The sequence below is a fragment of the Pichia kudriavzevii genome, chromosome 2 (genome assembly GCF_003054445.1).
Source record: "Pichia kudriavzevii chromosome 2, complete sequence".
Classification (NCBI taxonomy): domain Eukaryota; kingdom Fungi; phylum Ascomycota; class Pichiomycetes; order Pichiales; family Pichiaceae; genus Pichia; species Pichia kudriavzevii.
Window position 1 is genome coordinate 60193 of NC_042507.1, and position 14306 is coordinate 74498.

General features: G+C 39.5%; 6 protein-coding genes across 6 annotated transcripts; 2 read left to right on the forward strand and 4 right to left on the reverse strand.

Annotated features, from left to right (window-relative positions):
• Nucleotides 1-58: 58 nt before the first annotated feature.
• Nucleotides 59-1594, reverse strand: C5L36_0B00390 (uncharacterized protein; the record flags this gene model as incomplete). Its single annotated transcript, XM_029464390.1, has 1 exon — nucleotides 59-1594. One exon carries the CDS (start codon nucleotides 1592-1594, stop codon nucleotides 59-61), a length of 1536 nt encoding a protein of 511 aa, XP_029320249.1.
• A 250-nt stretch (nucleotides 1595-1844) lies between these two features.
• On the forward strand, nucleotides 1845-5414 carry C5L36_0B00400 (uncharacterized protein; the record flags this gene model as incomplete). The annotated part of the gene is made up of 1 exon (XM_029464391.1): nucleotides 1845-5414. The coding sequence occupies one exon, from the start codon at nucleotides 1845-1847 to the stop codon at nucleotides 5412-5414; it is 3570 nt and encodes a 1189-aa protein (XP_029320250.1).
• Nucleotides 5415-5644: 230 nt separating this feature from the next.
• C5L36_0B00410 (uncharacterized protein) lies at nucleotides 5645-7285 on the reverse strand (the record flags this gene model as incomplete). Its single annotated transcript, XM_029464392.1, has 1 exon — nucleotides 5645-7285. The coding sequence occupies one exon, from the start codon at nucleotides 7283-7285 to the stop codon at nucleotides 5645-5647; it is 1641 nt and encodes a 546-aa protein (XP_029320251.1).
• Nucleotides 7286-7863: 578 nt separating this feature from the next.
• C5L36_0B00420 (uncharacterized protein) lies at nucleotides 7864-11259 on the reverse strand (the record flags this gene model as incomplete). Its single annotated transcript, XM_029464393.1, has 1 exon — nucleotides 7864-11259. The coding sequence occupies one exon, from the start codon at nucleotides 11257-11259 to the stop codon at nucleotides 7864-7866; it is 3396 nt and encodes a 1131-aa protein (XP_029320252.1).
• A 298-nt stretch (nucleotides 11260-11557) lies between these two features.
• Nucleotides 11558-12766, forward strand: C5L36_0B00430 (uncharacterized protein; the record flags this gene model as incomplete). Its single annotated transcript, XM_029464394.1, has 1 exon — nucleotides 11558-12766. The coding sequence occupies one exon, from the start codon at nucleotides 11558-11560 to the stop codon at nucleotides 12764-12766; it is 1209 nt and encodes a 402-aa protein (XP_029320253.1).
• A 267-nt stretch (nucleotides 12767-13033) lies between these two features.
• Nucleotides 13034-14116, reverse strand: C5L36_0B00440 (uncharacterized protein; the record flags this gene model as incomplete). The annotated part of the gene is made up of 1 exon (XM_029464395.1): nucleotides 13034-14116. One exon carries the CDS (start codon nucleotides 14114-14116, stop codon nucleotides 13034-13036), a length of 1083 nt encoding a protein of 360 aa, XP_029320254.1.
• Nucleotides 14117-14306: the final 190 nt, after the last annotated feature.

Below are 14306 nucleotides of genomic sequence, written 5' to 3' on the forward strand. Positions count from 1 at the left end.
ATATTTGAATCTACTAACGTAAGTGAACGACAACACACCACGAATAAAAGGGTGCACTTTAAATATTTTCCAATTTTTTTCCTAGGGATACAATACTGTTGATAAGTTTGTCAATTAGTTCACTATCAATATTCGGAGAGTTCAAGACGCAGCGGAAAAATTCGCCATTATCTTCACCTATAATTGCATCGTCAGGATTTGGCGCATAGTCAACTAAGAAATCACCACTTTTATGCAGGGCAATAGCGATTCTTCTTGTCAAGCTGGTCATTTCCTCACCTGTCAGTTTCTGATTTGTAGGATTGTAATAAAAGCAAACCTGTAGACAAGGGGTTGGAAAATCGTTAACCACGGTGAAACCCGGTGTTTTCGTTAATTGGGAGACAAAGTATCTAACTAGGTCAAATGAATGGTCAATTCTCTTTTGGAATCCACCCTGTCCGTAGTACAGCCATGATAAGTAGAACTTCAGCGCATCGGGACGGCGTCCACATCCCATGGTACCATCTGCCAAGTCAAAATTTTCTTCGGTGTCCATCAAATTGTGGAATAGATATGGTGCATTCAAAGAATTGGCCTGCTTAAAGATACGCTCATCTGGAGTGAGTAAAAAGGAACAAGTTGTAGGAACTCCGAGCATCTTATGTGGGTTGCACGTGATACTATCAGCAAGATGAGAACCATTGAGTTTACTCTTCCTACTCGGGCTGAAAATGGCATTACCTCCCCAAGATGCATCAATATGGAACCATAAATTGTATTTTTTGGCAATCTCTGAAATCTTCACAAATGGATCGTACGAACCGAAAACAGTTGTTCCTGCAGTAGCGTTCACGTAGAGGGGCGTGAAGCCTTTCTCGATACTTGTTTTAATTTTTGCTTCCAACACGTCAGTATTCATTTGTCCGTATTCGTTTACAGGAACTTTAAAAACTGAATCCAGACCTAAACCTAATAATATTGCAGCCTTATCAATACTATAATGAGAATGCACGCTGGTGAATATTGCAAACTTATATTTACTGGTGCCTTGTGTTTTGGTGTCTGGATACTTGAAGCTTCTTGCTGTTTGTAAACTAGTAATGTTAGACCACGATCCACCGCTAAATGTCAAACCACCTGCGTGTGCGCCGTCAAAGCCAAACATAAAGGCATATTTTTGTGAAACTTTTTTTTCAATTACCGTCAACACGGGGGAAACAGTGAAAACGTGGGAATTGGTATTCAGAATTGACAAAACCATGTCTGACAAAAGCCCAATCGGATTTGTACCAACGTATAATTTATCCATAAAGCCGGGATGCCATGTACAGACGGAGTTGTTCAGTATCGTCTCCACAACATGAAGAACATCTTTAGTGGGATCTAGAGCATCTTGTTGTATAGATTTCTCAAATAAATTTGCAATATCTTGCAGTCCAAGCTTCTTATCAAGTTCTGCAGGGTTGTCAAACCTAGGACCAATATTTCGACTTCCACTGTCAATTTCCTTGACGTACTGAATAATTATATCTAAGGCAGGTTTAACTATTTGCTCCAATTCTTGAACCCTGCCGGCCTCCATATTACAGGATATTCTGACATCTTTAGTCATGGCAAGCAGTATTTTACTTTATCCAAGATAACGGTGCTGGTAAAGTATTGAGAAAAGGAAAGCACATGCACGAATTGTGGAAAACCGCTAACAGTTTGATTTTAATCCTCATTAATAATCCCAAACAGTGGCTCATGAAGAAAAAATAAAAAATAAAAAAAGTGCATTAAAAGATGAAATCGTGAAAATCGAACAATCTAGATATCAGTATCTATGACAGAGGCAAATATCAAAATAGAATAATCGTGACATGAGTCCAGTGGAGCAGGATCTAAACGAGATAGTAGTGAACGATGAGGGTATAGAAAGCAGCACTATAGAAAATGGAGATCATTCCGTGTCAGAACAAGAAGTGTCCACTATTGGGGCAATTGATAAATTGTCGGATGTCAAGCCCAATCAGGACAACGAAACTACTGATGCTTTATCGGTTTTAGATATCAAAATGATGGACCAGGCACATTTGGAGAAGGAAGTTGCAAATGATGCCGATGTGGCGATTTTAAGACAAGAGCTTGAGATGGAGCAAAAGAGATTATCAAAGGCCAATGATAGGTACCTAAAGTATAAAGGGAAATTGTTGACATTAGAGAAAAAACTTCAAGGCCCAAATTTAAAGATATCAGAGAAAACCAGATTGGAAGTACAGATTGAAGAACTTCAGGATAATGAAATTGTGACTTCTTTACGTGACGTCAATGAGATCAAGACTCGTATGAGAGATATTGAACTAATGCTTCATTCGAAATACGATGATGTAAATGATGCAACAGAAAAACTTCCAGACGAAACTAAAGAGGAGTTTCTTATAAGAATAGGTAAAATTACAGCTTTTGGTACTAGCAACGCGTTTATTGAGGAAGCGTCAGACGTACAAGCCCCAACGCATAAAAATCTAGTAATGCCCGGTTTCAATAGCGTGCAAGTAATAGATAGTGAGTCAGCGAAAGTGATTGACATTGCAAACATGTACGGGAAAAATCCGTCAAATGATGAAGAAAATGATCCAGATTTTAAGATCGATTACGATGAAATCAATAGTGACGGCGTAGTAGATGACAGTGAGGAGCTTGATGAAATTTTGAACCGTGAAGGTGAAGGAAAGGTTAAAATGGGCAAGAATAATAGGAAAGGATTCAAGCGGAAGTCGTTGGACGAAGAAGAAGATCGAAATATTGATGACGGCGATGAATTTGCCTACAAACGAAGACTCAATGAATGGATCTCTCAGAGGTCCTACTTACGGAGAAAACATATGCCTGAATATGTTGAAGACCCAAGCGTTCCAGAATGGGAAAAACCTCATCCCACCATCAGGGATGCAATCTTGAATGATAGCTTCAAATTACCTGGAGATATACACCCGAGTTTGTTTGACTACCAGAAGACCTGCGTCCAATGGTTAGCTGAGCTATATAACCAAAAGACTGGTGGAATAATTGGAGACGAAATGGGGTTGGGTAAAACAGTTCAGATTATTTCATTTCTTGCGGGATTGCACTATAGCGGGAACATGAAACACCCTATTCTAGTAGTATGTCCGGCAACTGTTTTGAAGCAATGGTGTAATGAATTCCATCGGTGGTGGCCACCATTCCGGGCCATTATTTTACATTCAATTGGTGAGGGGATGAACAGACATAAAAGAAGTAAACATAACCGCAGTGATCTAGAAGAGCTAGAATTGAATATCGAGAATGAGGAATATGGTTCTGTTCAGACTTTAGCTAAAACCAAAGATAACAAAACTGTTCAAGAGTTGGTGGATAAAGTCGTCAAAGAAGGGCATGTAATTATCACCACATATGCAGGTGTCAGAATATATGCAAAGTATTTGTTACCCGTAAGATGGGGCTACGCTATTCTCGATGAAGGGCATAAAATCAGAAACCCAGACAGTTTCATCACAATTACATGCAAGCAATTGAAGACACCCAACAGAATAATCTTATCAGGTACACCAATACAAAATAACTTGGTCGAACTATGGAGCTTGTTTGACTTTGTTTTCCCGGGAAGATTAGGTACATTGCCTGTATTTCAAAAACAATTTTGTGTGCCTATAAATCTTGGTGGATATGCCAATGCTACTAATGTTCAAGTACAAGCTGGATTCAAATGCGCAACGGTTCTAAAAGATTTGGTCTCACCGTACTTGCTCAGAAGAGTTAAGGCAGATGTTGCAAAAGACTTACCTAAAAAGACAGAAATGGTTTTATTTTGTAAATTAACAGAAGAACAGAGAAAATTATACCAGAGGTTTCTTGATTCAGGTGATTTTAAAAAAATCTTATCAGGTAAAAGAAACGCATTATATGGAATAGACATGCTTAGAAAGATCTGCAACCACCCACAGCTTGTTGACTTAAACACGAAAGACAAGAAGATAATAAAACTGCCAAAAGTTAAAGAATTGGCGTCAAAGTCGGGGAAAATTCAGGTTGTATTGGCTTTATTGGAGCTATGGACAAAGGAAGAACGCAAGACTTTAATTTTCACTCAAACTAAACAGATGCTAAACATTTTGAATCAGCTGTTAGATAGCTATAATAAAGAGAACGGACAAAGGTATAACTACATGCGAATGGATGGCTCTACCCCAATAATTCAAAGACAAGAACTGGTTGACCAGTTTAACAAAAATCCAGTTTACAATGTATTCCTACTAACAACTAAAGTAGGTGGGTTGGGTGTAAACTTAACGGGAGCATCAAGAGTCATTATTTATGATCCAGACTGGAATCCATCAACCGACATGCAAGCTAGAGAAAGAGCATGGAGACTAGGTCAGAAGCAGGATGTTGCAATATATAGGCTTATTATGGCAGGTTCCATTGAAGAGAAGATATACCATAGACAAATATTCAAGCAATTTTTGACAAACAAAATTTTGAAGGATCCCAAACAAAAGAGATTTTTTAAAATGACCGACATGTACGATCTATTTACCCTTGGTGATGACCAAGTCAAAGGTACTGAGACTGCAGATTTATTTGGTGCTGAAGAAAAAACATTTGATGGTATTAAAGAGCGGAAGACAAAATTCAGGTCAAGAAATTTAAACAGGTCTGGAGCTCAGAACTTAGACGAAGGTGATATAGATTTCATAGAAGCAACGAAAGCTGCCGGTGTTGCATCATTGGAAGAATATGATGAAGAGCAAGTAAAGGAAAAGACAATGTTCGAAGATGATGACAGCAGGGTCTTGGGAGAGTCACATCGGCAACCAAATGCTAATATCATGTCTGAAATATTCCAAAAATCGGGTATTCATTCAGCTGTTGAACATGAGTCAATATTGGGGCAAGGTGATATCAGAACATCAGCTTCCCAACTTTTAGTGGATAATGAAGCTACGCGGATTGCCAACGAAGCCGTTAGTGCACTAAAGGCATCACGAAAGCAAGCAAGGACAAAAAAGATTGGTGTGCCAACATGGACGGGTAAATATGGTGTAGCAGGTAAACTTGCTTCTGGGGGAAACAGGACTCGAGCATTCAGTTCAGCCTTACCGAATGGCGTCAGTGGTCGAGGTGGTTCGACCGCCCAGTCATCTGCTACAATTCTTTGGAATCTGAAGCGAATGGATAAATCAAAATCTAGGAAGCAAGAACCGACATCACAAGTGTTGATAGACAAATTGGTGGAATATATGGCTAATGTAGAAGGCAACTTCAGCAAATCCAGGGATATATTGGAAAACCTTGACATCGATGTTGGCGATAAGAAAACTGTTGATGTTATCAGAAGCATGATCAAAGGGGTCTGCACGTGGGATAGAGATAGAAAGGGGTGGATTCTAAAGACGGAATTCAAGTAACGGAAGAATAGTAAAATATTGTGTAGAAGTTTGTTAGATTGATATAAACTTATAGATTCGACTTTCAAAACCGAAATAAAATAACAACAGAAAACAAAAATTGAAAGTACCCACAAGAATGGTGGTAAAAAAAGACGGGTAAAATAAGGAGTAGATGTTACGGTACCTTTACCTTGAGTCTATTTCAAATGGGTCAAAATAAAAAAAAAAGAAAATCCAGAGAATCAAAATTATTTTGTGCCTAATGCATAATCACCTGAAATCCATCTGTTGAACATGGTCAATGAAGCTTCTGGTTGATCATAAGGAACCATATGACCACCATCAAACATTCTCGCAAATGTAAAGTGTTCGAAATTCTTGACCTCACCAATTTGAGTTTTGCCACTATCGGAGAACAATTTCTTGATTTTTGCATCCTGGAAGTCTTCCTTTCCAGACCATACCAATTCGTTAGTCCATGCCTTATTTCCCAACCAATTGCAGATAAAATCCTTATCTCCAGCATAGATTAAGACTGGTATCTCCTTTTCAAGTAAATCAATTACGTTCTTATGGTATGGTTTCATCCAATCTCCAGCAAATAAAAAGTTTCTGTTAACGTCGAAATTACATGATTCATAGGTCTCAACTTCAGCACCTAACTTTTCTTTAACAAAGTCTTGATTTAAGTATTGGTCAATATATTCCAAGCCTTTATAACATAAGGAAGATCCTTCGCACATCTTCCGGACATCATAGACATTTCTTCCGGTCTTTTGATAAGGTCCAATCTGACCATTGTTACAGTAAATGGAAGCAGGAACACAAGAGAATACGGACTCAGACTCATAACATGATTCGATAAATGACAAGCACCTTGGCAAATTAGCGAGCATGCCTTCACATTCTGTTTCATCTAGGACAGGCTTGTATCCAGATTCTTCAGTACATGCCATCTTTTCATATTCTGGATATTGAGTTAAAGGATCGGTTAGACCGTTACCAATCAAAACAGAAGTTAAGTCAAATGATCTGTCTGCATGTGACAAAATCTCTGATGCAAAGACAGGAACATAATGACCACCATAAGATTCGGCGGCAATATGGAATGGTAGGCCGTTATATTCGGGAAATTGTTGGAAGAAAAGCTCAAGGAAGGCGTAAACGTCTTTCCCTGCAGCCACTGTATCTGATACTGAAGCTGAAGAGTAGGAGTAACCTACATTAACTGGTTGATCAAGGAAAATCACAGAGGCGTTACTATTCCAAGAGTAAGGGTTGTAAACAGGATTCAAATTTTCATCGATTGCAGACGAACCTAATTCAAAGAACAACCCAGTTAAGGAAGAACAACCTGGACCGCCGTTCAGCCAAAGAACAACAGGATCATTCTTTGGGTCATTTCTAGATTCAAAGAACCAATAGAAAAAGTGTTTGTCTTCACTTTCAACATCCAAATATCCAGAGTACTGTTTGGTATGGTCAATACCTAATTCTCCAGGTTCTGTTTTCTTTACCCTCAATTTATAGTCAGTGAGTTTCTCCTTGTTTTCAACTAAAAAGTCCCAAAACTCAGCAGGCCTTTTGGAGATCTTGAACTGTGGCTCCGAACTCATTTGGAATTGTTTGATGGTATTGGGGAACTTGAATTCCATCTCGGCCCAAACTTGCTTGATATTATCATCCAAGTCGTTGAGGTTTTGGCCGGTGATATCGGCCGCCTTCTCCAAGAAAGTCGTTGCCTTGCCAACGACATTCTCGCCAATGGAATCCTTTAACTTCAAGGGATTCTGCATCGAGTCTCTGAGAGTGTCTGGCAAAATTAAAGCGGCATTGGTTGTTGACAAATAAGCACCAATAAGTAGTGCAGTTATGTTGGTAAGTTTCATTTTGTTTGTTTAACGATTGCAGAGATTATTGTTTCCTCTTATCTGACTGGAAGCTCCTTCAGGTAAACTCTGTATTTTTCTTACGTTTGATTACCAAGTGTAAATGGGTGTTTGGATTCTCAATTACTCTAGAAATGCAGTTCAGCAATAGCTACTCTATATTAAACCAAATAAAACAAAACAAAAATCCAATTAAAAGAAAGGAAAGGACAGGAACAAGGAGAACAAAAGACAAGGCACAAAGTACAATATGCAGCCAGCCACCAGAACGGTATCGGATGACGACAACACCGACAATCCACTTCTTATAACTAAAAGAGCAAAGAAAAAAAAATCGCCTCCGCGCGAAACGGCACATTTCCCGGGGTTTATATATTCTGTGTGTGTTTATTTATTATAAATCCCCTTTACAGAATTAGTTTTTTTTCTTTTTCTTTTTCTTTTTTTTTCTTTTTTTTTTTTTCCCCTACATTTCTGTTCTACTTGTACTGCCGTAAATGGAAATTCTATAGATAAGAAGGGTCTCTCTTTCTTTGTTTACAAATATTTCACAAAAGAGATATGGAAAAATACAACTATTAGTGTATACAAGTTGTGCCACAGGAGGGACACTCTGTCTCTCCCTGTTCAAGAAACCATGTCCGGAAACACCCAAAATGGCCCTCGTGGCCGCATCCAATCAGAGCAACGGCATTCCCCTTGATTGGTTCGACACAGTAACAACACTGTCCTTGTAATCGGCGACATCGATCGCAGTACCAAAACCCAAAGTCGACCCTGTACACATCGGCGTCGCCGCTGTCTAATTGCCTGTTTAGGTTCTTTTTGTATTTTTCTCTGCTCCTCTCGTTTAAAAGCGGCTTCTGGCAATGACAACATAACAGTCTTACGGAGGTTTTCGTCTGTCCGATCTTCTTGAAACTCTCGTGGCTCTCACATGCAATCCTGAGAATTGTGGCAGCATTGTTGAAGTATCCGCATCTTAGAAGATACTCGTGGTAAGTGTAAATCCACTCTTCAGCTTGCATTTTGGAAAATGCTGCCGGATAGCTTCTCTCAAATAGCAATGACAAGGTGGCACACATCAAGACATCGCCCTGCTCTGAACTATACTCACAGGCCTTCTTGATCATGTCCGTTGGGTTCCAAGGAACAACCAATCGGTCCTTCTGGCCGCTGCTAGCGTCATCGCCATCTTCTTTGCTAGTAGAGGCCACCTGCGTTGAGGTAAGAGTCGAGTTTTGCTCTTCCTTCATGATGGCCGTTAGTTGACTTTTGGCATCGGAAATCTTGCTTGCCCTTGTATCGACTTTGTTAATGTGTGGCATAATGGTTTCCTCAATATTGCGTGCGTTGAAGTTCTGCAGGATTAACCTGGACCTAGATCTACTCAATATGGGAGATCCCCCAAGAGACAACGGTGAACCATGTTTCTCGTCATCCAGATCAATCGAAGACCCTGTAAATGAATATCTGTATCTGCTAATCGCCGCATGCGAGCCACGTCGGCTCGCTTGGGGAAATGGTAAGCTGGGTGTCCCAAGATTTACTTGGTCAAGTTTCTCACGGACACTACCTACCTTACTTCTCGTCGACTGTGATTCACTTGTATTACCTTTATCAGTATGGTTTTCGTCTTCCCCACCGTTTACAAGCTTCCGACCAGAGTCTTCCCTCCCTTCGGTGTCCGTTTGAACTTCATTCTTGGCATCTTCTTCATCAATAATCGCACTCTCATCTCCCCTTGTGAACTCATACGGCTCGCTACCGTACGTCATGGATAGTTCGCTTTCCTTGAAACTACATCCACTGGTATCTTTACTTTCTCTCCTCCTATGGCCCACCAATTCGCTGGCAGAATTGAAGGAAGAGCCGAGTTGACTATCTGAACGACTGTACGGCACCTTATTGCTATTTTCAAAAGTAAAGTTTTTCAGCTTCTCCTCGGCAATAATACTGTGTTTAACCTCTTCGTCCAAATTAATGGCCATTTGAATTGACTTCCAGGTTTGCGAGTCTCGAAAAAGGCCAACTGATGCCGCCACCATGGAATTAAACTCACAAACTTCAGTTATGTCAGAACTAGGGGGTACTCTGATTAGATAGTTGGTGGACAGAAAATGGAGCTTCTCCAGATCGTTAGATAAAAGTGGGACATGAACAGGCGTTATCCATGCAGGTGGCGGTAGATTCTTGGGTGTGGGAATTTGTGCTTTGTTTATGTACGACGGCTGCCTTGATAAACCTTGTTTGTGTTTCTGCAGAGAGGATGATCCGCCCACGGAATTCCCATTTCCGGGTGATTTGCTTAGCATCTCATATAACTGCATACCGCTGTTCTCATTTGTAGCTGTATTTATGCCTATATTACCTACATTCTGGTTGGAGTTGTTGCTACTACCCACGCTCACATTTGATTGGTCGGCTTCATCCACAGGATTCAACTCATTAGTGGCAGCTCTAGAAGCATTGGCAGACATGTTGAATGGCCCTTGGAATTGGGCCTTGGTTTGTTTAACAAAGGCAAAGTCCACTGTATTAGTGGGACTCCATGCAATTGCCCCATTAGGTATGTTTTCTATAAACTCTTTTTCCTTGGTAACATCGTACTGAATAAGGGTCTTATCCTTCGAACAGCTGATCAAATGCTTAGGAGTTCTCCATAATATTTGAGTGATTTGAGCAGAATGCCCATCTATTATTGATTTCGGGATAAACTTTCTATTCAGGTTCCAGATATGAACATTTGGATCATCATTGAAATAAGATACGGCAATATCCGTGTTCATAATCGATCCATTTCCTCTGCCTTTACACCATCTCGCCTTTGATATTGGACCTGTAGTATTTATCACATGAGACGGCTCTCTGATATCGTTTGAGCCTTCCAAATTCCATACCTGTAGTTGCTTATCTCTACCACCGGTGACAATGTAGTCTAGCTCAGGATGCCAATGCACTGTTAGTGCAGGGCCGGTGTGGGCATTTATCCTTCTCTCCCAAGTATTTGTCTTTCTTAAATCCCATTTTTCCACAACGCCGGAATCAAAAACAGCAGCTAATGTGTTTTGCTTCTTATTATGAAAGCTGCAGCATCTAACTGCATCTGCATTGCAATTCAAAGTCATGGCCGGTTTTGAGCTACTTGTCTTAATATCCCAAATGTGTATTTTACCATCCTGTGATCCGCTGGCAAGCAAACTGGAATTGATATGGTTGAAATCTATGGTATTGACAGCACGGTTATGACCACTCAATACTGTCTTCACTCTTGTACCTCTATCAAAATGATAGATAGATATGGAGCCAGTTATTGTGGATGCTGCAAGGTACCTTCCGTAATTCTGGTGTCCAAAGGCCAAATCGCTGATTGTACTGATTTTCTTTCTACCATTCTGTTTAATCACTAAATCCGTCTCCAAACTTATATCTGTGGTTGACACTTTCAATAATTGGAGATTCCTTGGTGTCGCTATAGCTATCAGGTTGGGAGTTTCCCATGATCTATCACAAGCTAAAATTTCACTTGAGGCTTGGAAATACATCCGTTCTGTCGGTACCAATGGTTTGACAAAGTGCGGTGCTGTTGGTATTTGTGGAGATGTTGAAGTTTGTCGGGAATGGTTGTATTCATTATTTATACCCTGTAAATGGTAAGTATTGTTTGAGCCTGTTGAATTGAGCAAAGAATTATTGTACATATGGGAAACTCTGGATTGGTTCCCACTTGGACGCCGAGTTGAATCTAAGGGACTTCCTAACTGTTGTTGATTAGAATTGTGATACGATGAAAATGATAAACTCGGGAAACTAGATTTCGAAGGAGATCCAAAGGAGAATCTAGACATAATATCGATGTTGCTGGATGTACTTTCACTCGGAATCATGTTGGTACTGGCCATGGCATTTAAGTTTGTAGATGACTGCGTCCATCCACCATTGTTCTCCCCCTTGTTATTTATAAAGTTTGACATAAAGTCAATATTGTATCCTTATAGCCACAGCTCTGGCTATACACAGCTACACTATGTTTTTTTCTCCTCTGTTAGTAGGGTTCCTAACTTATCAATTGGTCAGACAACAGATTTTGACAAAAGTACGTTAAACAATCGTCGCGACTTACAAAGTTCAATTTTGTTCTTCATCTTGTTCTGTTGAACGGAACGCGTCAATACGAATTTGCAGCTCCATAAACGTGTTTGAACAGGATAGCTAACGGGGAACTGCCGAAACACAACATAGGAACTAACGAGCCCTAGTATAAAATCAAACATGTCTGAAGAAAATGCAAAAACGATAAAGATGTACAAACCGACGGAAGCGGATATGAAACACTACTATGAAAATTTTCTTCCCTTTCCTTCAATTTTCACTTGGTTGAATCATTCTAAGGTTCCGAATAATGATTTCACACATCGGGAATTTGCATTTGAGCATCAAAATGGAGCTTACCAACGTTATAACTCTTTTCAGGATGCTGCAGAATTTAAAAAGAAGGTTGTCAAGTATAACCCAACTCGTTTTGAAATCGGTGCAGTGTATCCTGTCGAACCAAAAGATCGTAAAACTGTTGCGAAAAACATGATGAAGCCTTTATCGAAGGAAATGGTTTTGGATATTGACTTGACTGATTATGATGAAATTAGAACTTGCTGTAAAGGTACCTCGATTTGTGATAAATGTTGGAAATTCATAACCTTGGCCATTAAGGTTGTAGACGTTGCAATTAGGGAAGATTTTGGAATTGAAAACAGAATTTGGGTTTTCTCTGGTAGAAGAGGTGTCCATTGTTGGATGAGCGACTCAAAAATCAGATTTTTAAAGGAAAACGGAAGAAGAGCATTTATTGAATATTTGGATATTCTGAATGTCAAGGGTAAAAGTAAAAAGGGGATATTTGGACTTAAAAAACCTTACCATCCGCACATTGAAAGATCCTTGGATATTTTGAAAGATCATTTTGTTGATATTATCCTAGAGGAGCAGGGCTCTTGGGATTCTATAGAATCTGGCAGAGAGTTAGCTCTGTCAATTCCGGATATTAAATTGAGAAATGTATTACTTCAGAAGTGGAAAGATAACAACATATCCAGTACAGACAAATGGGTCGATATTGGCGATCTATATAAAGAGCTAGGAATAAATTCATTTGATTTAGTCGACTGGAGAAAGGAAATGATTTTGCAAATGTTATATCCAAGATTAGATGTGGAAGTCTCCAGACAGATGAACCATTTGCTAAAATCACCATTTTGCGTGCATCCAGGTACAGGTAATGTTTGTGTTGTATTTGATCCGAATGAAAGAGAATTCAATCCGTTTACGGATGCCCCAAATCTACAACAAATTTTTTCTGCTGACGAATTTGAGTGGAAAAATACACCTTTGAAGGATAGTATATTACTTTTTAGAAACTATGTTGACAAACTCTTGAAATGTGAAGGTCCAACGAAGAGAGAAAATGACGAGCTGGACTTCTAGTTATAAAAAGGTCCAACTAAAACTATACAAAGCACAGTGCTGCATGTTTGCGCACTGATCTGTAGGGTGGAAAAAGAAGAGGTATAAGAGCCTTGTATAATACTACTGGTGACGATTTATATGAATCAGTTTCAGAATCGCAAATCGCATTAAAGTTCGGTGAATGAACTTTTAGGTGTTTTTGGGTCATATACAAGATAAATACAATTCCTAACCTAATTCGTATTTGGAACATCCAAAGATAGTTTTCAAAGAAAAAACATGCTTCTATACTTTAAAATAGTTGTCATAATTGGTTAAAACAAATCTAAATCTCACGTCTCCCTCGATCATTCTTCTCCAAGCTCTCTGAACGTTTTCCTCTGAAATATCGAGTGTTTCAATCCATGGCTTAATCTGATTCTCGGAAGCAACCTTCAACATGTACTCAATTTCTTTTGGTGAACCAATTGTCGAGCCTCCAATAGAAATATTATTAGCAAGAAATACTGCTGAATTTAGAACCAGTCTTTCGTCGCTTGGTGGAGCAGTAATGAATGTCATGTTGCCTCCAACGGTTAATAAAGATAGAATTTCTTGAATCGAACCTTCTGAAAAGGAGGAGCCAGTATTAACAATTAGATCCAAAGAATCGACATTTTTCCTGATTGACTCCTTATCGTCGGTCGAGATATAATTATCGGCACCTAATTTGAAAGCAAGATCTCTTTTTGCGTAGCTTCTAGAAATGGCCGTAACCTCAGCGCCCAATGCCTTTGCAAATAAAATAGACATATGCCCAATGCCTCCAATTCCATTTACACCTACTTTGCTTCCTGGTTTTACACCTGCAGAAAGTAGGGGTTTGAATCCAGTTATACCACCACATAGAAGTGGAGCGGCGTCTACAGAGGATAAATTTTCTGGAATCTTGAATGCAAACTCGGAGTTGACCCTGACATGAGAAGCATATCCACCTTGAGTGGGTTTACCAGAAGGGTAAGAACTTAAATAAGTACCAACAACATTGTGACAATTGTTTTGGTGGCCTTTTATACATCTATTGCATTCATGGCAAGAATCACATTGTGCACCAACTCCAACTCTATCACCTACCTTAAATCTAGCACTTGGACCTGCATTAACGACAATACCAACAATTTCATGGCCAACGGCAAGTGGGGCATACGGTTCACCCCAATCACCATTGGCAGCATGTATATCCGAACCACAAATACCACAAGCTTTGACTTGGATATCTATATCATAAGGTCTTAGCTGTTGGGGTACGTATGCAAATTCCTTCGGGTTCAACCAGTCGCTGTAGTCCTGGACACCTATAGCTCTGATTTCCTTTATCTCATTGCACATTGTAGTTGTTAGTTTTGCCCTTAGCTTTGGTACCTCCACGAAACTAAGTTGATTATGGTGCAATTTTTTTTATATCGAATCTTCTCTATTATGTAACAGCTGCATTTGCTCTGAAAAAGTGGTCCAACTCAGTGAGAGAGCCACAAAAGATAATCATCTTAGGAGGAGCAAAAGCCACAGAAATGCCCAA